Raw genomic sequence first — 23,883 nt, 5'->3', positions numbered from 1 at the left:
TACATAAAGTTATTGAACTCAAGTTTTATTCATCATAAAATTCATACAACTCCTCATCCATGCAAAAAAGCAGGAAATGCAAGTAAAAAAATCTACAACCACTGTATAAATGCACCCAGTTTTTAGACCCCAAATTTTTCAAATACAGTGTGTCTTATACATGGGGAAAGAGTAGATTAGTAGTTCTCAAAATTCAGTTTATATTAGAAGCATCTGGGTCCTTATTAAACAATGTGGTCCTGGCTGGTTGGCTCAGTGGTAGAGCTTCAGCCTGGTGTTTGGATGTCCAGGGTTCGATTCCTGGTCAAGGCACATAAGAGAAGTGACCATCTGCTTCTCTCCACTCCCCTCTCTTTCTCTCTCTCTCTCTCTCTCTCTCCTCCTCCCGCAGCCATGGCTCCATTGGTTCAAACACATTGGCTCGGGCACTGAAAATGGTTTTGTGGCACCTCCGCCTCAGGCACTAAACACAGCTCGGAGTTGCAAGCATGTCCTCAGATGGGCAGAGCATCTGCCACAGACGGGGGTTGCCAGGTGGATCCCGGTCAGGCCACATGTGGGCATCTGTCTCCCTATCTCCCCTCCTCTTACTTGGAAAAGAAGAAGAAAAAAAACAAGGTGTGGATTCTTGTGTTTTCCCACCACAGGTCTGTTCACTGGGTCTGGAGTGGGGTTCAAAAACAAATTTTCAACCACCACCCCAAGTGATGCTGATGCAGGAGGTCCATAAACCCCACAGTGAAAACAAGTGTTTCAATCATCTTCAGCAGCACCCCAGCTAGGTTTAATTTGTTCACATACTAGTCATACTACAGTGTGTCTGTCTGTAAAGTCATGGTGCACTTTTGACGGTCAGGAAAGCAACAAAAGACGATAGAAATGTGAAATCTGCACCAAATAAAAGGAAAACCCTCCCAGTTTCTGTAGGATGATGTGGCAGCTTGTGTGCATGCGCAGATGATGACGTAACATCGTGTATACAGCGGAGCAGCCCAAAGCCATGCCAGTCGAGATGTGGACGGTACAGAGGAAAGTTCAGTGTGTTCTGTGGCTCGCTAAATTCGAATCCGTGACCAAAGTGCAACGTGAATATCGGCGCATTTATAATGAAGCGCCACCATATAGGAATAACATTACTCGGTGGGATAAGCAGTTGAAGGAAACAGGCAGTTTGGTGGAGAAACCCCGTTCTGGTAGGCCATCAGTCAGTGACGAGTCTGTAGAGGCTATACGGGATAGCTACCTAAGGAGCCCTAAAAAATCTGTGCGTGAGCCCACATCGAACTGCACTGAATAGGTATGAAACTGGGAGAGTTTTCCTTTTATTTGGTGCAGAATTTCACATTTCTATCATCTTTTCTTGCTTTCCTATGACCGGTCAAAAGTGCACCATGACTTCACGGACATACTGTATTTTAACAGGTATTTTCCACAAACTGCAAAGAGCTGTGATGAAAATAAGGGAGAGAACAAAGTATATTAAAGGGCTATTCGGGTCCTCCACCTATCAGAGCAGCTAATATTCTGACCATAAAAATGTATAAACATGGCCCTGGCCGGTTGGCTCAGTGGTAGAGCGTCGACCCAGCATGTGTATGTTCCACGTTCAATTCCCAGCCAGGGCACACAGGAGAAGTACCCATCTGCTTCTCTACCCTTCCCCCTCTCCTTCCTCTCTGTCTCTCTCTTCCCCTCCCACAGCCAATGCTCTATTGGAGCAAAGTTGGCCCAGGGAACTGAGGATGGTTCCATGGCCTCTGCCTCAGGTGCTAGAATGGCTCCAGTTGCAATGGAGCAACGACCCAGATGGGCAGATCCCAGTCGAGCACATGTGGGAGTCTGTCTCTCTGCTTCTCACTTCAGAAAAATACAAAAAAAAAAAAAAAAAGGTATAATCATGGATTTCCTGTCTTATTCACATGTGGAATGAAATGTCTATTTTTGCTGTTTATACTTGTTTGAGCTGGACTCACTAACATCTTCAATAGCACCCTGGTTAATGACAAACTGGCAGATTCATGGGGTCCCCCCAAACTCCTCCAACCTCTTCTCTCAAATATTACCTCATATTCAACCAAAACAGACCAATCCCTGTCCCCCTACTGTGCCAGTTACACAGCTATCCTGTTGATGCTTCCCTGCTCCTCTCTGCACTGCACCTGCCACCCATGTCCTCACTGGCCGGGGATGCCTCCACCATTGCTCTCTGCTACTTACATTCTACCTGGATGCCAGGCCCACCTTCACCCTCACAGCCCCTGTGCTCGGCAGCCTCCTTTGCCCTCCCAGACCCATTCTCCACTCTTCCCTGCCTTGCTTGGGGTCCAAGGAGGCTGACGTTCAGGGACCACACCATCTGAGCCTTCAGGCCCTCAGGCATCTGACTGGAGCAGCGAATGGCAGGGTGAGAAGAGAGAGACCAGTGTATTTATTCCCTTGCTTCGTCCCCACCTGGCTGCTACAGTTCTGGCTCTGGCTAAGTTTTTCTGTGGTCATGGTTCTCCCCAGGCTCCCCTCTGACCCCAGAGACCAGTGATGGTGACAGCTTCCTATGATGGCTAGGCCCTAGGTGCTTTTCCATACCTTGTTGACTCCCTTAATTCTCTAGAAATCATTTCTTCATTTAATCTGTTGCTTAAACTACTTTGATAGTTCTGTCTACTTCCTGCTAGGACCCTGGTTGATACAGCCACAGTGAGATCTTTCCCAAGAACCCAACTCAGCTGTTGCAGTAATATAATGTTACAGTAATTAAATATATAGAAATATAAAAAATATGGAAGATATATCAATTAAGGAAATTTAATAAAGTTATGCCATCTGGATAGGAAATAATATAGTGTGTTCAGATAAGATAAACAGACTCTGCCTTTTACACAGGGCCCAGTTAGTGTGTGTATGAAGTTATACATAGATAAGAAGTGGCTTGATGTCAAAACTCTGTAGGTTGGCCCTGGCTGGTTGGCTCAGTGGCAGAGTGTCAGCCTGGCATGCAGGAGTCCCGGGTTTGATTCCTGGCCAGGGCACACAGGAGAAGTGCCCATCTGCTTCTCCACTCCTCCCTCTCTCCTTCCTCTCTGTCTTTCTCTTCCCCTCCCGCAGCCGAGGCTCCACTGGAGCAAAGTTGGCCCGGGTGCTGAGGATGGCTCTGTGGCCTCTGCCTCAGGTGCTAGAATGGCTCTGGTTGCAACACAGCAACGCCCCAGAGGGGCAGAGCATCACCCCCTGGTGGGCATGCTGGGTGGATCCCGGCCGGGCGCACATGGGAGTCTGTCTGACTGCCTCCCCCTTTCCAACTTCAGAAAAATACAAAAAAAAAAACACCAAACCTCTGTAGATCAGCGGTTCTCAACCTGTGGGTCGCGACCCTGGCGGGGGTCCAACGACCAAAACACAGGGGTCGCCTAAAGCCATTGGAAAATAGATGGCTTTAGGCGACCCCTGTGTTTTGGTCGTTAGCCCCCCCCCCCCCCCCCCGGGGTCGCGACCCACAGGTTGAGAACTGCTGCTGTAGGTTAATGTAAACAAGAAGCTTCCCTAGGAACACCTTAGAAGTGGCTTGATGTAACATTTCAGTAGATTAACATAAAAAGGGCTCCCTTGGAGGAACTCTCAAAAAGGTGGTAATCCTGTAGATTGACACCTGTTAGAAGGCATTGGCCAGAAAAGGTACTAAAGCTAAGGGGGCCCCTTGCTGTGGTAGTTGCCCAGACTCCAACATTGAACATAGACTGTCTCCACTCCGCTCTGACCAAAGACAGCCGAGAGGAGCACGCCAAGACAGCCAAGAGGAGCATGCTGATGGGGCCCCCTTAAGCTGTACCCTGGCACGCCAAAAGGATTTGTGAGTAATAAACTGACTGTGTGATTTCTGCAACTAACTTGTGTGTCGGTCTTGTCTTTTCTCTGGTGGTAGTTGGTCTTGGCACTGATAAGTAGAATCCTCATAGCCTCCTCAAGAGTAGTCTCGAAGAGGCTGCCAGCCCTGCTGATAAACAGGAGTGTCCCACTGTGTGGGGAACTCGAATTGGGGACGCCTAACCCATAAAGCTTGGGCCCTACTGGGACAACAGCCAATCCTGGGAGACCACATCCACTTCAGGGCATTGGTACCCATAGATTTCATGCATGAATGGTACACAGATCAGGTTCTGCTGACTAGTGAGGGCCCTCAATCTGGCTGCCCACTCTGCGCTCTTAGAGCCAACCGCCAGGCATACCAGTCCTGTCAATCAATGTGCCACAGTCAACTTTTACTTCTGACTTAACTGAGTAGCTCTAACACTATCTCTGAAAGGGCAGTATTGTTACAGCATGACCTCCTCCTATCCACCTCCTTGCCTTGCCAATCACAACCAAGGGACACCAATTCGGCCAGCAGCCAATCAGATGACTGTCAATGGCTCAAAGAGTCAGGGTGTAAATGTTGCTAGATGCAGTGTAAGGTTGGCAGCCAGGCTGATTCATGGGAAGGCAGAGAGAGGACAGAGGATGGAGAAACACCCTGAAGACAAAGTGGGCCCATTTGGTTTGCAGAAGTTTCCCAGCTCTGGCTCCTTTGTGGCTTTTGTGTATCTGTGTTCCTGCATCTCTACCAGTGACACTGTATTGTAGGGAATCACCCATCTAACCTTGAACCCTCTATGATGTGGATTGGGGAACTTTAGGGTGGTGCAGTGGATAGAGCATCGGACTGGGATGCGGAGGACCCAGGTTCAAGACCCCGAGGTCACCAGCTTGAGCGAGGGCTCATCTGGGTTGAGCAAAAGCTCACCGGCTTGGACCCAAGGTCGCTGGCTCAAGCAAAGGGTTACTCGGTCTGCTGTAGCCCCATGGTCAAGGCACATATGAGAAAGTAATCAATGAACAACTAAGGTGTTGCAACGAAAAACTAATGATCGATGCTTCTCATCTCTCTCCAATCCTGTCTGTCTGTCCCTATCTATCCCTCTCTCTGACTCTCTATAAAAAAAAAAAAAAAAGCCCTGAGTGAAATGTCTCTTGGATGCAAACACCAAGAAGCTGTGTGAGTGACCTTTGTGCAGACACAAAGGAATGCATGTGACGGGGCTTTAGAAAATTAGCCTAGAGCAGTGGTCAGCAAACTCATTAGTCAACAGAGCCAAATATCAACAGTACAACAATTGAAATTTCTTTTGAGAGCCAAATTTTTTAAACTTAAACTATATAGGTAGGTACATTGTTATTAACTTAATTAGGGTACTCCTAAGCTGCTGGCCTTTGTGCACGCACTCAAGTGGCCAGAGCCACATGTGGCTCGCGAGTCATGGTTTGCCAACCACTGGTAGAAGTCCTAGATTGCCCCTTCCTTTATGCTTGTTAATTAGCAAAAGAAAATAACTATTCTGACCAAATTAGCCCTTTCTCCACATCAGCAAAAAGTCCATTAGTCATTCTTCCCCCTTGTCACTTGGACTCCCTCCTTTGTAATCCCGTTACCTCTGATCTGTTTCTGATCAATAAAAGCTAAGGGAGGTGATTCAGGAGGTCTCTCTTTGCCTCACTCTCTCTTCCTCTTGACATAAGTTTGTGTCTTGAGAAGGTTTTTCCACCGACACTGGTAGTTCCCAGTGGGCTGGAGTACCACACTGTATCTTACAATAGCCTGGCCCTTCACCCAAATAAGCTCGGGTAAGCTTATGATTCATGCACCAACAAGCCTGAAACATCAGGAGTCCTGTTCTTATGAGAACTCAGTAAGCCCCCATGGGAATCAGGGCAGGGACTTGGTAGGCATGGAACCTTCTAGACACCTGGGTTAAAAGTCGGGAGCAAATGGAGATACAAGGCTGCCTTGGTCCCAGAAGTCTGGGAACAGATCAGAGGGGCATTCCAGGGGATAGAGAGAAGGAATTTGTCAAATTCTTTAGCAGAGAATGTATGTAAAGCCAGTACTTGCAGCCATCATCACAGCCGCCTGGCCCAGGTAGGTTCACATTTAATTCGGCCAGATTTTAAAGAAACAACTGAGCCAAGAACTGGTGGGCCATTTTCCTTTAGTCTAGACTCGTACTGGCCAACGAGTAAAAAACAAACACACGGGGCACCAAAACCCACTCACATGTTCCTCCGGTTCCACAACCAGGCTAATCTTTCCAGTTTTTTGCTAGAATCAAAGGCCCTCACCAGTCTTATTCAGCTCTGTATGCCTCCATTTTGGCTGGCTCTTCCACGTGGCCTCTCCTTCCCCTGCTACAACATGATCTCCTCCCATCTCTGCAAGAACTTGGACTCTCTCTCCCAAAATGGCCTCCTAGCTCCTCCTTTTAAAACTCGTGAAAGTCCCTCCTCCAGCACACATTAGCATAACCGAGCCCCTTCCCAAGCATGAAAGGCAATTAGCTGTATCACCTGAGGGCATCATCAGGTGAGCAGCAGCCATCTTTAACAGAGTGAGCACAAAACTTACAGTTTACAAACTTATTCACCCAACAATGTATCAATGGACTAAATAACACAGAGGACAGTGTAGGATCAACTGAATTCAGAAAAAAAGCTGAGACCAGCCTGACCTGTGGTGGCGCAGTGGATAAGGTGTCCACCTGAAATGCTGAAGTCACCAGTTCAAAACCCCAGGCTTGCACAATCAAGGCACTATGGGAAAAAAATAAGTTGATGCTTCCCTTTCTTCCCTTCTCCCTCCCTCCCTCCCTCTCTCTCTCTCTCTCTCTCGCCTCCCTCCCTAAAAATCAATAAATAAAATCTTTTTCAAAAAATAAAATAAAAAGCTGTGACGTGTCACAGGTAAGGTGGCAACAGAGCAGGACTGTGAATTATTGTTTATACAGGGCTAAGTGGCTTTATTAGAGAAAGCCAGGATTACAGAGGACTTCAGGGTTCGCATTGGGGCCCTTCTTTTTGCTAAAGGTAGGCACAACACTGACAAAGCGCTGGCTGTACTGCATCTGTTCCTTGTCCCAACCTTCCTTTTTCTTCTCCTATTTGGCCACGTTGAGAGTCTGACCACTCCCTTTCCCCATATGCACCAAGGAACTATTTCAGCAATAATAGTGGATCAGACCTAGGAGTATGGTCACCTTCATCCTGCTGGTCTATAAGGCAGGCAGAGTCTCAGAAGCAAAAGTTACTTACTCATTCATGTATTCCTATTGAGTGCTCAACACAATGCAGAGTGTCTCTGGCATGCACTGTCACACCGAATCTTCCTAACTCCTCTGTAGGATAGGGACAGTTTATCAGCCCTGTGCCACAGATTGGGAACTGAGTTCAACGGGATTTAGTAACATTTCCAAGATCACACAACTGGTAAAGGACAAGGCTGGGATGCAACCCGGTTTTGTCTCTCCATGAAACCCATTTTTCTTTTACCACTCCGCTGCTCCGCCCAGGGCTCACAGTCTAGCAAGAGAGAGCAAAGCAAGCCACTGCTTGGTCTTGATCTGCCTTCTTGACTAAGTAACCCTGTCCTCTGCAGGCAGGGGCAGGGTCTTGTTCCAGAACAATGTCTGAGACTCTATTTCTTGGCTTAGTCCTGAGAACTCAATAAATGGTTTTGCTTCCAATGATAATGACAATACTGAAGAAAGTCTCCATCAGCTGCTGCATGCGAAAATCCTAGACCTGCTGACCAGGAAAGAATAAACAGACCATAAACAAGGTCAGCTTGTTTCTGTCACTAAAGAGCCCTGGAATTCCATGCCTGCCTACCTGCCTGCCTCTTAAACCCCAATGCATTGATCGAGAACAAAGTTATGATGAACGCTTGTCTCTGATTGGCTATGACCACATTTATTATGTGAATGAATAAGAAGTAACATGTGGGCACTGGTCTATGGAACACAATGGTACCCAATATTAAAGCAGCAAGAGCAGTAACCAGCCTGGTCAATGAGCTGCCTAGGCATGAAACTGCAGCCTGCAAGACACCACTGTCACTTCATTTATGGGCTCAACCTCATCTGAAAACTGGGAAAGACTCCTAGCTTGTCTCCGCACAAGATTACAGCTGTGAGATTGCCTTTCTCCAAAGGCAACGGGCAAAATTTACCCTTTGTTATAAAGAGCATTAGAGAAGGAAGCAGCTCTTTCACCCTTTAGAACAGCATTAACAACTCCCTGTTAGGAAATGGTTTATCTGCATCCAACCCAAACCCTCCCTGAGTGTTAAAGTAGAGATCCTCTGATCTTAAACACAAAAGAGACAGACTGCATCTACTCCTCCATTCATGTAATATATATCACTTGAGACTAGTAAATCTGCCCTCAGGCAAAATCATTCCCATTCTGTTGGGCAAACAAGTGCATGAGGCTTGCTCGCTTGTACCCTGCCTGACTGGTGCATGGGCATGGGCAGCACCGTGTGTGCACAGTCTATGGAAGGCTGCAGGTGCCTGTCCTCAGGGCGGCAGACTGTACACTGTGGACTGCCTCCCGCCATAGGGAGGGGTCATTGCTTGCTATTGTTTGCCGGAGAAGAGGTTTTCCCGCTGGCCTATTTTGCTTGAGAGTCCTGAGAGAGAGAGAGGAAAGTGTTTTTTTCCTAGCCTGCTTGCTCATCTGGCATTGGGAGACTCTAATAAACAGAATGGCCCACCATCCTCTGGGCTCCACGGTTTCTCTACCATCTGCCGGAATCCGATGTGAACCTGCATGGCCATGGCACCTGGCCTTACACATTCCTTTGACCTTTCCCCCCTGGGTTTTAGAATATCACTTTTCCTCAAGTTCCTCTAACTGTGCACTATGTGGCAGCAGGGCTTAGAATTGGAAATAGAACACCAGATTCGAAATAAGACAATCTGCCAGCTCTGCCACTCACTGGCCTTGTGACTGTGAGCAGACAGGGCCTCCCTGCGCCCGTCTCCTGTAAGAGGAAAAGGATACCTCCAATCACCAACGCAGGATGGGAAAGCAGGCAGCATTACTTCAGCCAGCCATGAGTTACACGTGAAATCAACTTCAAGGATGTGGTGAATGTTTGAGAGCTTGTTATATGTGGCTTCACAGAGTCCAAAAGTGTGCTGAAACTCGTTGATTGGAATAAAGGGTATGCAAACACACGTGTCTCTGAATAATGAAAATTTCTGGAGTATTAGAGTGCCCGCGCGCACACACACAAAGATTTATTATCTGTGCAAAGGGAGATCTTTTCCATATATGCTTCCAAAATGCTCAAAAACCTTTATAATGTATATGGAGGCCCCCCATACTAACCCTGAGCTCAGAGGAGGCTGCAAGGCTGCCTTACAAACTCAGAGACCTAAGGTAACCACACAGAATGGTCTGAAATTACAACTTTTGACTAAAAGCAATTCAGGTGGGTAGTCCCGTCCTAGGTGGTATTTTTCCCTAACAAAGGTGGATGTTTACATTAACAGTCTTTTTGCATCTACAATAACATACCTTTAAAATGTAAGAGTAACATGCCTTTGAAATATAAAATTAATCTTTTTAAGACACCCCCCCAGGGCACAACCACCACAAATTCTGTTGTTAACCTGCCTATATAAAAGAAGTTACATATCTATTCCTTTTATTTCTTACCCAAGCCCAGAGTTCCCGCTTTGCTCTCTCCGGCCTCCCTAATCTACCACCAATCTATTTCATGTAACCCCCTTACGTCTTGCCCTTTGATTCTTGTATAAAGTAAGTGGTGAAACCACCATTATCCAGAACATTTTCTCAATCCGTTGAAATTTTGCTTCCCAGCAATTGTCAGTTTGGCTCATATAAACTCATAAAAATTCTTACAGGTTTGGACATTTCTTACATTGACAACAAGCATACATAATCTTGTATAATCCAAAAATCCCTAAATGTTATAAATACTGACAACCACAACCACATTAAAAAGGTTCGTTAAAAATTATACGTCTAGATCCAGGGCTGCCATGCCATAATAGGAGTAGGATTGCACAGCCTTCAAATTTCACTGCTGCTGTTCAATCCATATTTACTGAGTACTCAACACTCAACATTTATTAATCACTTACTAAGTGATGGCATTATACAAGAGCAGGGGTTGACAAACTATAGCCTGTGAGCCAAATGTAGCCTCCCACCTCTTTTTATAAATAAAGTTCCTTGAAACACTGCCACATTCATTCAGTTATGTATTGTCTGTGGCTATTTTTGTGCTCCAACAGTCCCCTTGAGTAGCTGCAACAGAAGCTATATGGCCCGCAAAGCCTAAAATATTTACTATTGATCCTTTAAGAGGAAAAGTTTATACCCCCCACACACCCCTGACACCCCCCCCCCCCCATCCCATTGGATGATGAGAATTCAACGGGGAGCAATAATAGCCCAGGCCCTGCCCTTATGACTTTAGAATCTGGTTGGGTGGCACTCAGTTATGCAAATAAATATGATTGCAACAGGCTAGCAAAAAATGGTGTTTGGTGCTCCTATAGAGTATTCCAGGCAGTTGAGCTGGTTGGGAATATCATGGAAGACAATAAAACATAAAAAAAAAAAAACAAAAAAAATAGCGGCCTGACCCGTGGTGGCGCAGTGGATAAAGCTTCCACCTGGAAGACTGAGGTCTCAGGCTCAAAGCCCCAGGCTTGCTGGTCAAGGCACATATGAGAAGCAACAACTATGAGTTGATACTCCCCCCCTGCCTTTCTCTAGCCTCTTTCTAATATCAATAAATAAATCTTTAAATAAAATCTTTAAATAAATAAATAAATAGCAGGTACTAAGGCCCTATGATAGAAGAGAACATGGAAAAACTTTTTTAATTAAAAATAAAAAAGCCCACAGAAATAAGCCAAAGTGGCTAGAGGTGAAGGCCTGGCAAGGTCTGTGACACCAGATAAGACAGGAGCGGAATGAGAGACAGACACGCAGGGCTCTGGACACCGTGATAAGGGTGTATCTTTATCAGAAGAAAAATGGGGAGTCCCGAAGGGTTTCCAGTGAGATCGCTGGAGATACCATGGGTCAGTTTTTTGCTTTTTTTAAATTTATTGACTGAATTTTTATTTTATTTTTTTAGAGAGAGGAGACAGAGAGAGAGAAGCAGGAAGCATCAACTCATAGTGGTTGCTTCCTGTATGTGTCTTGACCAGGCAAGCCCAGGGTTTCGAACCAGCGACCTTCAGCATTCCAGGTCGACGCTTTATCCACTGTGCCACCACAGGTCAGACGATGGGGGTGGGGGTAGGGGGCAATGTTTTGAGAGATTTCTCTGTTTTCAGAGCGGAGAAAGGCTGCAGGAGACCAGGGCGACAGGGGCGAACCGGTCAGGAAGCTGCACTCTTGGAGTGCAGACAGCAGGGATCACGGGGTAAAGTCTGTCCAACTAAGGTGCAGAAGCACAGTCATCAACCATCCCAAACAGACCACTCAGCCATGAAGGAGTCTCTGATATCATCATGAGTACCATGGTCCAGATATAACAGGGATAGCCAAGAATGAGAACAGACCTTTTACGGCTCACAAACTCGGCTCTCCTTTCCCCGTGTTTCCATGTGTTCTGAAACTAAGGTGGATGCTCAATCTTTCAGAAACACAAATAGTGGCCATTTCTATGTGTCTTGGTCAGTTGAATCAACAAACTGATGTAATTTGGACCAACTTCTTCCCTTGGTTATAAACACTAAGATAATGGCAAGGAGATTTTCTGAAACCAACACTGCCATCTCCCAAATACTGGCATCTGGTCAGGAGCTGGGCTCGCCTGAGGCTCAGGTACTAGACCCAACCCACCTCTAGCAGCATCAGCTCAGCTCCACGCTCCCACAGATGCGAGAACCCTCCCTTATTCCTGCCACACTCACTGCCTGACAGAGTTTTTAGATGACACCAGCTTCTCCTTCAGTATCCTCATCTTATTCATGGCAATGCCATTCTCCCAGTTGTTCTGGCCAAAATCCTTGGCGTCATCTGTGACTCCTTCCTTTCTCTCTCCCGCAGATGCTTGGCTCTTTCTTCAGAATTATCCAGAACTAGACTGCCAATAGCATGGTCCAAGCTACCATTGTCTTTTGCCAGATTACTGAAATCTCCTATCTGGTCTCTCTCCTTCTGTCCTTGAACCCATATAGAACTATATGGGAACCCATATAGTCTGTTCTTGATATGGCAACCAAATGATGCTATTAAATGTAAGTTAGAGTGCATCAAAACACTCTGCTTAAAGCTGGTACAATGACTTCCTGTGTCACATGATGTAAAAGCCAAATTTCCTACAAATAGTTCAGAAAGCCTTAAAGAATCTGCCATCTGCAGTGGATAGAGCGTTGGACTGGTATGCAGAAGACCCAGGTTCAAGACCCCGAGGTCGCCAGCTTGAGTACAAGGTCATTTGGTTTGAGCAAAAGCTCATCAGCTTGAGCCCAAGGTCACTGGTTCGAGCAAGGGGTTACTCGGTCTGCTGAAGGCCTGCGGTCAAGGCACATATGAGAAAGCAATCAATGTACAACTAAGGTACTGCAACGTGCAACGAAAAACTAATGATTGAAGCTTCTCATCTCTCCGTTCCTGTCTGTCCCTGTCTATCCCTCTCTCTGACTCTCTGTCTCTGAAAAAAAAAAAAAGAATCTGCCATCTCCTGCCCCATCTGTCTGACCATCTCTTACTACTCTCCTCCTTTATCCTCCCTAGCCACATTAGCCTCTTTTTCAAACATAGAACACTTGCCTCAGGGCCTTTGCACTTACTATTCTCTCTACAGAACCATCTTCCCCCAGATACCTGTATGACTGACTTTGTTACTTCCTTCTGGTCTGTATAACAAGTCACCTTCTCGGTAATGTCTTTCCTGGAAATCCTTTTTAAACTTAACACATATAACACATATCCTTCTCCCTTGCTTTTCCTCCTTAGTACTTTTTACTATTCAATATGCTCTACTTTTTATTTGTTTTATCACCTGTGTCCTCTATTAGATACTAAGCTCCACAGGGAGGTATTTTTGTCTGTTTGATTCACTGCTCTATTCCCAGAGCCTAGAATGGTACCCAGCACATAGCAGGCACTGGAACAAATATTTGTCAATGAATTAATCATCCCAAGTCCTAGGGCTTTATTAAAGCATTAGGTATTCCTGGCAACTGAAGGTCAGTCAAAACTCAAGACGATAATCCTTAAAATTAAGGTGCAAGTCAATGGGAACATGTCAATTAATTTATATTTTCAAATACTATTTCAGCCATCTGCTTTCTCTGCAAAATAAAATGTACCATTATTTTCAGCTTTGATTAAAAATATAAAATGTCTTCAGTTAGACCCTTTGGATCAAGCCACACTTCGTCAGGCACTGGGTCAGTGAAAGCATGACCAGGCCACTAACTGGTGCTTCTATTTCTGGTGCACCCTATGAGTTGGTTTCCTTTTCCTTGTTCCTTCCTTTCAGTGGCCACATAGATGCATCAGCAGGCAAGGAATTATTGCTGCTATCGATGTCAGGTTGTACGGAACAAAAGGGTGTCTGACCAATTGGGATATGATACGCAACTTGAAGGGGAAAACATTCTTGAACTAACAGTAATACTAGGAGCAAGACCAGAACACTGGAACCGAAAGCTACTGGCAAGTGGGAGGATTTATTTTCTCAAATTTTCACTTATTGAGCCGACAGCTGAAAAGGAAAAGGAATTTGGAACCCGAAGAATAAAATCTTTATTTCTCAAGGAAAGAACCATTCAATCACCATGAGCTAATAACTGAGCTGATGACAATCTGAAGGTGGAATTTTCAGCAGAGCATGTTAGGAGCAAAGCCATAAATCATCCAAAGAGCTGAATTAGTTCAGCAAAGTAAAAATAGTCACAAATCTAGTCAGTCAGTTTAGAATCTGAGGAAAAAACACTGATGCTGTGATTGGAAGACACCACGCCAGGGTGGAAAGAGGACTAAGAGCTTTGGAGTTGGGCAGCCATAAGCTTCAATCTGGGAGTTGCCACCGGGCAGCTGTGTGATTTTGGTAAATTATGTAATCACTCTGAACCTCAGTTTCCTAAACTATACAACATGGAGCATAATACCTAGAGTTGTATGAGTGAGTTAATTTGTGAAGGCCTTTACATATATACTAAGGAAGCAATAAACAATAGTTCTGTACCTGGACTCTCCAAATTTGACTCTGAACTACAAGAATGGCAACAGGTCTGCCGCCACTGGACTGTTTCAGGACAAAATGTCCCTAAAATGTTTTGCCATTATAGGGCAAGTACTGTAATTTGCTGCTGTAGATGTCAGGCTCTAAGGAACAAAAGGGTGTGTGAACAACCAGGAGATGTGATTCACAACTTGAAGGAGAAAACATTCTTGAATTAATTGTAATTCTAGAAGCAAGACCAGATCACTGGAAGCAAAAGCTACTGACAAGTGGAAGGATTTACTTTCTCAAATTTTTCAGTGACAATTTAAAAGAGAAATTTGAAACACAAAGACCATAAATCAAATTCAGAGATAAAGAGCCAGAAAAGGAGAAAAATGCAATGAAAAATAGCCTGCACAACTTCCATGTTTGCTATCTGCACCCAAGTACAGAAGAAACCTCGAGCGAGTGACTCTGAAACCACCCCTTTGAGTCAGGTGCTTCCCCAGCCGTACGCAGGCTCAGCATACAGACTGGCATGTAATTGCTCGCTGTGTGTTCTGTGACAACATACTTCTGGTTGATCAGGACAGGGAGGGTGGAGGTATTTTCTGGTGCCTGTTTTGTTTTGTTTAGTTTTGTTTTCTCAGTTACCTAAACCCAACCATTTGATCTTCCAGTCATTCAGTCTTCTACCAGGCACTTTCTGAGCACCTGTTATTATATAAATATGGGACATACGCCTTGCATTTGAGAAGATACACAGATGGATGTTTTATGTTTGAGGAGAGATTTATAAAATGTAGGAGTCAGCTAGCTATCTATTCCAACATTCCGTGTGTGTGTGTGTGTGTGTGTGTGTGTGTGTATTTGCATTTGTGTATGTCTAACACCTATTAGAGTAAGACCAAGTCAAGTATATACATTAATATTTACTAAGACCTTACCGTTTCCCAGGCACTATGCTACTTGCTTATGTATGCTACCTTGTTTATTTGTCACAACCACTCTATGGAATTAACACTTGCTATTACTTTTAATGAACAGATCACAAAATTAGGACCTGAAGAGTTTAAGGTCACATAGCCTGTAAATAGAAGGGCAGGGACCTCAACTCGAGTCTTTTAACTAGGTAACAGAATCAGAATTGTCCTATTTGCTGCATCCTTCACACAGAAATGTAAGTATATGATGTCTTCCATATATGTTTTCTGACAATGAGAAGAGGACTGATGTTAGAATAAATTAGTATATCTAACAGTTTCTGGGTGTGTAAGCAAGAAGCCACTGGTGGAAATTAAAGATCAGGAACTTAAGGTTCTAAGTTATGACAACTGTTCACATGCATTTACTAAGATCTGAAATGTGAGCTCACTGGGCCCTACAGGAAAATGCTTTTGCAGTTAACCAAAATATCCCCTTTCGGCAGAGCCCCTGAGACTAGGGCAACACTGATGCGGCCAAATATCTGCTCTCGCTTGTAATATAACTGCTGAAAAAGAGAAATGGAGTAGAGATCAAGACTCCCATAGAAGAGATGAGAATTAAATTTCTACCACCTTGGCCTGGCCTGTGGTAGCACAGTGGATAAAACTTCGACCTACAACACTGAGGTCGCCAGTTCAAAACCCCTGGCTTGTCCAGTCAAGGCACAAAGGAGATGCTTTCCATTGCTCCCACTGCCTTCTCTTCCTCTAAAAACAATAAATAAAATGTTTTCAAAAAGTTTCCACCACCATTAACGTAGTGGATCAGTGAGGCCCATGGTGTATGGAAAGAGCATGGACTAGGAATTATGAGCTCAAATCCAAGCTGTATGACCCTGGGCACTTCAGTTAACCTCGCTAAGCCAACTTCCTCATCTCTACAATGAAGAGAATGATATCTACCTCATGATCTTTGTGTAAGATCAAATAAGTGTAAGCTGAATAGAAGACCAGATCCTTCCAATGTTCATGTCAGTAAGATGACAAGGTCTTAGATGCTGGCTTCCAGCATAAACTGACAGTGTGCTTTGGAAAGGCATCCCTGATGTCCCACCCACAAGTTCTTCCATTAATGGAAAGGAGGTGAGAAACTGAATGGTTTGAGACTTCAGACCCCAGTTCTCAGGTCTCTGCAGTCTTGACTGGAAACCTCTACATCACTAGCATATGGTTAAGAGAACCCATTCTCCCTCTCTCCCTCCCTCTCCCTCTCACCTTCTCCCCATTATCAATTTAGAGGTTTGCACGTAAAACTCAAGACAGCTCTGTTTTCTCCGCTTCCTTGTGAAGTTTTCATTCTGTTCCTCAGAAGATCCTATTTATTTATTTATTTATTTATTTATTTTATTTTTTTTTTTTTTCATTTTTCTGAAGCTGGAAACAGGGAGAGACAGTCAGACAGACTCCCGCATGCGCCCGACCGGGATCCACCCGGCACGCCCACCAGGGGGCGACGCTCTGCCCACCAGGGGGCGATGCTCTGCCCATCCTGGGCGTCGCCATGTTGCGACCAGAGCCACTCTAGCGCCTGGGGCAGAGGCCACAGAGCCATCCCCAGCGCCCGGGCCATCTTTGCTCCAATGGAGCCTCGGCTGCGGGAGGGGAAGAGAGAGACAGAGAGGAAAGCGCGGCGGAGGGGTGGAGAAGCAAATGGGCGCTTCTCCTATGTGCCCTGGCCGGGAATCGAACCCGGGTCCTCCGCACGCTAGGCCGACGCTCTACCGCTGAGCCAACCGGCCAGGGCTAGAAGATCCTATTTAAATTCCTCCAACATGGGCGGACATGGGGTCTGTGTCTGACACTACAGAGCTGTTATCCCGACCAGAGGTGGAAGTCATATGGGGCAGAGCTAGGACTGATGAGGTAGAACAGAAGGAGGTTCCAGCTCTGCATGTGGAGCATGTTTGTAACGGGGCTGCCGGTCAGCTAGACACGCTTCCGAAGTGGGGAGCTCCCCACCAGGAAAGCTCGCCTGCTGCCTGACTGACCCCAATATCAAATTATGTCACTCAGTCCTCTCTGTGTGCTTTCTACATCCTAGGCACCGGAATACAAGCAGGAGTACGATGCAATCCCCAGGGGCTCACACTGGGGAGACAAACATGTAAGAAGGTAGTTAAAAAACAATATGGCAGCCTGAGCTGTGGTGGCGCAGTGGATAAAGCATCGACCTGGAATATGGAGGTTGCTGGTTCGAAACCGCGGGTTTGCCTGGTCAAGGCATATCTGAGAGTTAATACTTCCTGCTCCGCCTTCTCTTCTCTTCTCTTCTCTTCTCTTCTCTTCTCTCTTTCTCTCTCTTTCTCTCTCTCTCTCTCTCTCTCTCTCTCTCTCCCCCCCCCCTCCCCTATCTAAAATGAATAAATAAAATCTAAAAAAAACCCAACAATGTGGCAAGTAGGAACACAGAGGAATGACAGGGCACTGAGCGGTGAACCTAACTCCGCCGGGCAGTTCCTTCTGGAAGGTGACGCCCGGCAGGGTTAGAGTGGCGCAGGGAGGAAGACGTGAGGAGTGAGACAGACGGGACAGTGTAGAGAGGTTGGGGACACATGGAATCGGGTGAGCAAAGAATCAGTTGAAATAAACAGGATGGTATATGAGAGGTGCTCCGGCCAAGGGGTAATGGGGAGGAGCAAGAAGCATGCCTGGGCCTGTAAACTTGCTCCACAGATGACCTTTGTCCCGGAGGTGCGGGGCAACCAACACTTTAAAGGTTTTAAACACAAGAGTGACTCGGTTTTTATATTCTTTGGTTTAGGAGGGGTTTTTTGTTTTTCGTTTTCGTTTGTTTTTTTGCTTTTTTCCAAAGGGAAACTGCACAACAGCCAAGAAAGCTACCGAATTGGGCTTTGGGAGCCAGAGCAGCCCTGACCGACTCATGACCAAAGACAAGCCCAAAGCTCCTTTGGCCTCTGGCCTCTTCCTCCCGTCTGCTCAGCCTCTCTATAATGCTGACCTCATTAAAAGGTGATGTGGGCACAAGGTGACTCAGTATTTAAGTAGCTCTGAAGCAGCCAGAAGTCCTTGGGCAGTTTTCTGAACTGGGGACCTCAGCCAGGAGGCAGGCCTGGGGTAGCCTGGGGTAGCGGGCCACAGGGCAGTCAGGGTTACTGCCGTGTGCTCCAGGGCCCCGAGCACCTCAGCCTGAAGCTTCTCCTGTCCTCCTACAGCCTCCAGCTCCTGGCTGACTTCACCTGACCTTGTAGTGACAGACACAAGGCCATCTTGCAGGGGAGGGTATCAGCCACTGCAACCATTCTGACCTCCCCAGCAGTAAAGCCAGTAGCCACGGCCACCATCCCAGCCACCTGGCCCATGCAGGTTCGCATGGGATTCGGACAGACGGTAATGAAACAACAGAGCCAAGAACTGGTGGGCCATTACCTTTAATCCTAGCTTGCACCTAGCGGGCAAGTAAAAACACACACTGGGCTCCAAAATCCACTCATTCAGCGCTCACAAAGCTACTGACTTATCCGAGTTTCCTAGAATCAAAGGTTTCTAGCTCACTAGACTTATTCACCTCTGTTCCCCATCTCCTTCTCTCTGCACAATCTCTGCACTAACTGGCTTCTCCTTCAGCACTCTGCCATCTTGGCTGCTTCTCCTCTCCTCCACAATGCTAATCTCAGGAGCCGAGAGAGAGAGAGCAAGCTCCCGGTCTGCCCCATTTTATAGTGTAGAAACCAAAACCTTTAATCCAATATACAAACAAGAAAGTTTCTGATACCAAATCACTTAGGGTGGGAAAGGCTTAGTCTTAAAACTAAGCCTTAGGGTATAACAACCCTGCCTGCTTACAGCCTGTCCCCCACACCCAATGCAAACTATAAGCGAGCAAACATATATATCATATTTACAAACTTATTTGACCAACACCAGCTAAGAAGTCTGGCTCCTGTACTTTTCCAAACCGCCATATGTTTCACCTCTAGAACAACACCCCCCTTCCCCAACTTCTTGGATGTTCTTAGTCCCATTCCTCATTACCTGCCCCCACCCCCAGAAGTCCAGACTTAGGTGAGGTTCTGCCCACTTCCTCTGCCCAATCCCTTTGTGACTCCTTCAGTAATTGCTGCCTCCCGAAAGCCTCGATTACTCCTTCATACCTGACCCTTCCCTTCCATTATTCCCCTTCATTCTGAAGACATGAGTAGACTGTGACCTACGCACTTTACAGTTTGACTGCTCCCGCCACTCCCCACACTAATCCCTGGATCTGCATTTTTCACTTGTGATGTTCACTCCCTTTGGAAGCCTTCCTTCTCTACCTCCACTCCACCTTTCCTTACCTACTGATATCAGCACCTATGGGATCAGGCATGTGCGAAAGCCTTTGTAAATTGTGCACAGCACAACTGTCATCCTGACCCTCAGGCTTTCCCCTATCACCTCCAAGACAGACTACATCTAACAGGACTTTGTTTATCTTTATTAAATTATGGGGTTTTGTTTATGTCGTAATAACGTAGTACTAAGGTATCAGGGGCCTCTCAGAGAATGCTGTGTGGTAACTCACTTAATCCAAGAACCACCCTGTTATTATCTCCAAATTTACAGCTAGTCAATGGGAGAACTAATCTACAAACCCTTTATATCCAGCATGCTGCACCGGCAGACCAGGAAGCCTTTGAGTTCAAGAGCGACACCCAATTCTTCTTGTACCTTAAGTGCCTGGCACACAATAGGTGACTACTAAGTGTGTTCTGCATTCAACTGACATTTGTTTAGCATGCATTCCCATGTCTTTCTCACATCTACGTTCTGCCTTCCCAAGGCGTCATGAGATAGATCCTCAAGGAGCCACGACCAAATCATCCCTTTCCTTCACAGGCCCACAGTCACAATGCATGGAGAGCTCTGGGGGTGCAGTTGGGGGCAAATTAATTTTAGATAATATATGTGTTAAGGGTGCACAATTTACAAAGGCTTTTGCGCATGCCTGATCCCATAGGTTCTGGCATCAGTCGGTAAGGAAGGTGGAATGGAGGTGGAGAAAGTAAGGCAGTGACTGAGGTGCAGATTATTTGAGACCTGGCCAAACTCTCAGAGCTAGAAATATCTGAACGAGATTACAGGGATTACACACCAGGGTTCTGAGTGAAGCGCCATGAGAGCAGGTCTCCTGTCCAACCAGTAGTCCTGCACAGCTGCAGCCAAATGAATGGGCGGGATGAGTGGGTCAGCTCCTCCCCTAGCAGGGTGGCCTTGGCAGCTGGGGCAGGGGCAGAGGCAGGTGGGAGGCTGGGGAGAGGCGGAGAATTGGCCAAATGGGAGGCTAGGGGAGCCATGGCAGGACAGCATGTGTTAAAGCAGGTTCAGGGGGGCCTCTGTGGGCTCCCCAGAGTGTTTGGTCACCCTCACCAAACATGACAAAACACCCTGAGAGTTTACATGATTTTCCAAGTGGTCTGATAATACAGATATAAAGAGTCAGGAAAAACTGGTTTGTCCTTTGCATTAATTGGAGGTAGTCAATGTTTCCATGTTACTTGTAACTATCCCGTTGCATTTCTGAAAATCTATACCTCTATTTTATTGTCCTAACTTAATACAACTTCAGATAGAATTTACTCAAGGTCATGTGTAGAAAGGATGCTTTTCCCTGGTAGAAAGGGCAGTGAACTTCAAGCCAAATTTCAAGCAAAAGACCTGCCTTAGTATACCAGCGGGTGGTCTTCCCCAAGTCTCTTCTCCCCCCGAGTTTGATCTCCTTTTTTGAAAAAAAAAAATTAAAAAGCCCATCCATTTCCTAAAAATTGTGACAATGACCTGCGCCAAGACCTGTGAGCTCCCAGCCTAGGCTTCCCGCTAATCTGAAGGGTCTCAGGGGTCGTGGTGTCACATCCTTCTCTATTCAGGAAATGAAAGAGACACTGCAGATGCCTACGCCCGAAATGTAGAGAACCACCTCCCACGGCCACCTCTGGCCCCAGCAGCTTAAGCCAAGGCTCGAAGATAGCCGAGCTCCTGCGGTGGCGATGACAGGGGCGAGATAGGCTGTAACTACCCGAGTGCAGTGGGGTGGATCCGAAACTCGGGTTTCCTGACGCTGGCACTGAGGGTGTGGGGCTGCTTTTCCTCGTTTTATCCCTCACGCCGGCTGCAAGGCGCCCCTGGAGGGGAGACGACGCCGAAGCTGGGGCACCACCTCGCTTACCTGCGGCTCCACCAGCCAACGCTGCTCCGAGCCGGCGGGCGCGGAGCGCGGGGCGCGGAACGCCGAATACACGGGGATGCGGTCCCGGATGCTGTACAGGGTGGCGAAGCGCTCGGTGCCCTCCGAGCGCTGACAGATCTTCACGTGGCCCTCGGCCTCCAGCCCCGCAGGCGGGGTCTCCGCATAGAAGAACTGGTCACATTCGCCAAAGCCGGCTTCCCCCTCGCCCACGAGCCGACCTTCCAGCAGCGCGCCCAGGGCGAGGAGGCTGCCCAGCGCGAGCCAGCGCGCGGCGCCCATGGCGGCCTCTGCGAGCGCGGGGTGGCCGCGGCGCGGGCTCCGTGGGCCGGGCGGGAGCGCGAGGCCGCGAGCCGGACTGGAGGGGAAGTCGGAACCCGGGCGCGGCGAGGCGAGCGCGCGACTGGGCGGGCGGGGCGGCCCCGGCGGCGGGGGCGGGTCCGCGTCCGAGGCCGCGCCTCCCTCGCACCCTCCCTCCCTAAAGATGGTGGCTGCAGAGGCCGGCGGCCGGGGCTGGGGATGCGGACTGCGTCCCCGGGATGCACTCGGGCTCCTAGACGCACGGCACCTGCCGCCTCTCCGCCTCCCCTCCGCAGTCTGCGGGAACGCGCGCTCCGAAGAGCGGACGATTTAAGCGGGTCGGCCTAATCGGAGGGGCTGGGGAGGGCCGGTCCCCTGGGCGGGGCCCAAGCCTCCTGAGCCAACGCGCCGCAGGGACCTTTGAGGATGCAAGCAGGCGATGTGAGATGCTTTAAGAACTTCTCTTTGGAGCAGGTGGGCAGAGACCCCCATCCAAAATTCGCTTCCCTCTCCCAACGAAATGCTCAACTGCCTGAACAGGAACACAACTTTGATGTATCCTTAGCAGATCAGAAGCCTGGAGATCCAAGTTAAGAAATCCTGTTAGAGGACGTTCCTAACCTAGACAGACAATACAGCCCTTGTGGTTTAACTGGTGCAAGGCTTACAAACAAAACCAATACCCAGAAAACAAGGATACTAGTCAACATCATTGGCTGATTGATTCATGGCACCATTCATCCCACGGATTGCCTATGTGCTGGCAGGGGTCAGGTGATAAACAAGGACAAGGGTTCTGTGTCCATGAGGACGACAACCTATTGGGGAAGCTTGTCATTAATTACAGAAGCATGCTATCAAAGGAATAATTAAACACTGACCGTGGATCTATGAGAACCTGATTCCTACAGAATTCAGGATGTATAGTCAGGTTTGCCTGAAAAAGTGGTGTCTGAGCTGAGTCCTACTGGATGACATTAACTGGGCAAAGAGTAAAACAATATGTGTTGGAAGAATTGAAGGAAGGCTGGTGTGGGACTAGAGCAGAGAACTGGGAGGAAATTATGAGAAATGAGGCTAAAGAAATAGTGGAGCCATATCATTCAGGGTATCATAGGCCAAGGGCCTTCAAATGTTTTTAAGAGGACCAAGAATGAGAAAACAAGTCTTATGTAGTAATACTTATGCTCATGATTGGCATTGCAACCTGGTATTTTCTATTCTATTCTATTCTATTCTATTCTGCTTTTAAAAAATGCCACTGGTGACCCACACAGTTGTTTCTGTGACCCACTAAGGGCTAATGACCTCCAGTTTGGAAAGAAATATTACAAATCATATTGAGAATTTTCAACTTTCAACAGTAATGCTGCAATTGCATTTGCTTTCTGTGCAGAATTGGCAAATCAGAGTGGTTCAGAATGAATGAAGAAAAAAATTTACAATAATCCAGGTGAGCAATGGTAGCTCAGACGACAGTCATGGTAGAGGTAGAAAGAGCTACAGCACCTACTCAGGGCCAGGTGCTCTTACTTACACCTTATTATTTGATCTTATTTCTTGTTTTGCACTATAAACTAAAGGCAATAAAGCAGACAAAATCATCCTGGGTGCCCATGGGGAACTGAGGATAAAAGTGTTTTGATGCTTGCCTAAGAGGTCATAGCCAGCAAGTCCTGAGCCAGATTTGAACCAGGTCAGTCTGGTTCCCAAGCCTGGCCTTTCCTCTAAGTCACAGCAAACCTGTAAAGTGAACCTATGAAGTAGGAGATGGATTATCAGAAGAATATATTTTGAAGCTTAGGAACAAATTTCATATTGGCTTCAATTCCTGAAAATGTTGACTAGGTTTGGTCCCCAAAATAAACCTAAATTTGTAACTTAATTTTTAAAAAAGGCACATTTAGTGGTGATGTCACAGAAAAGGGTAGACTTGGAGTCCCCTTTGATTTGGGGTTGATGACCTTAGTCATCTAGTACTTGTATCTCAGCTGAATCATCTCACCCTTGTAGACCTTCGTCATGTCCTCTCATGGGGATGATGCCTCTCCTAGGAGGCTGTGAGGATTGCAGATTTTATAGGGTTTATTATATTTGTATTATTATATGGAGTTATACATGTTCCCTAATGTCAATTCATGTTGTCAGCTATAAAGAACTATATAAACAACTATAAATCAATCCCTGTCTACCTGTGTTCTTTGTAAGTGCTTTTATTATGATGCTTATAATGTTAGGGTATTGATCATTCTTGTGTCTGTCTTTCCTAGGTCAAGTGCTGCTGGGGACAAGATGATGTCTTCGCAGTCTCCAAATCTCAGTGGCTACCTTAGCATCAGGAGTAATAAGTGTTAAATGTAATGCTTATGTTATATTTTACTTTTTTT

At 46.7% G+C, this 23,883-nt stretch overlaps 1 protein-coding gene across 1 annotated transcript in view; it reads right to left on the bottom strand.

Moving 5' to 3' along the window:
- The window catches only part of ENDOD1 (endonuclease domain containing 1), a 43,767-nt gene extending 22,181 nt beyond the window's left edge, over window positions 1-21,586 (bottom strand). The window contains exon 1 of the mRNA XM_066370968.1: window positions 21,179-21,586. Coding sequence (XP_066227065.1) covers window positions 21,179-21,478 — 300 coding nt within the window. The 5' untranslated portion in view covers window positions 21,479-21,586. The remainder of the gene's footprint in view (window positions 1-21,178) is intronic.
- Between the last annotated feature and the right edge of the window lie 2,297 nt (window positions 21,587-23,883).

Source organism: Saccopteryx leptura, chromosome 1 (genome assembly GCF_036850995.1).
Source record: "Saccopteryx leptura isolate mSacLep1 chromosome 1, mSacLep1_pri_phased_curated, whole genome shotgun sequence".
Taxonomy (NCBI): Eukaryota; Metazoa; Chordata; class Mammalia; order Chiroptera; family Emballonuridae; genus Saccopteryx; species Saccopteryx leptura.
This window is presented reverse-complemented; position numbering and strand designations above follow the sequence as displayed.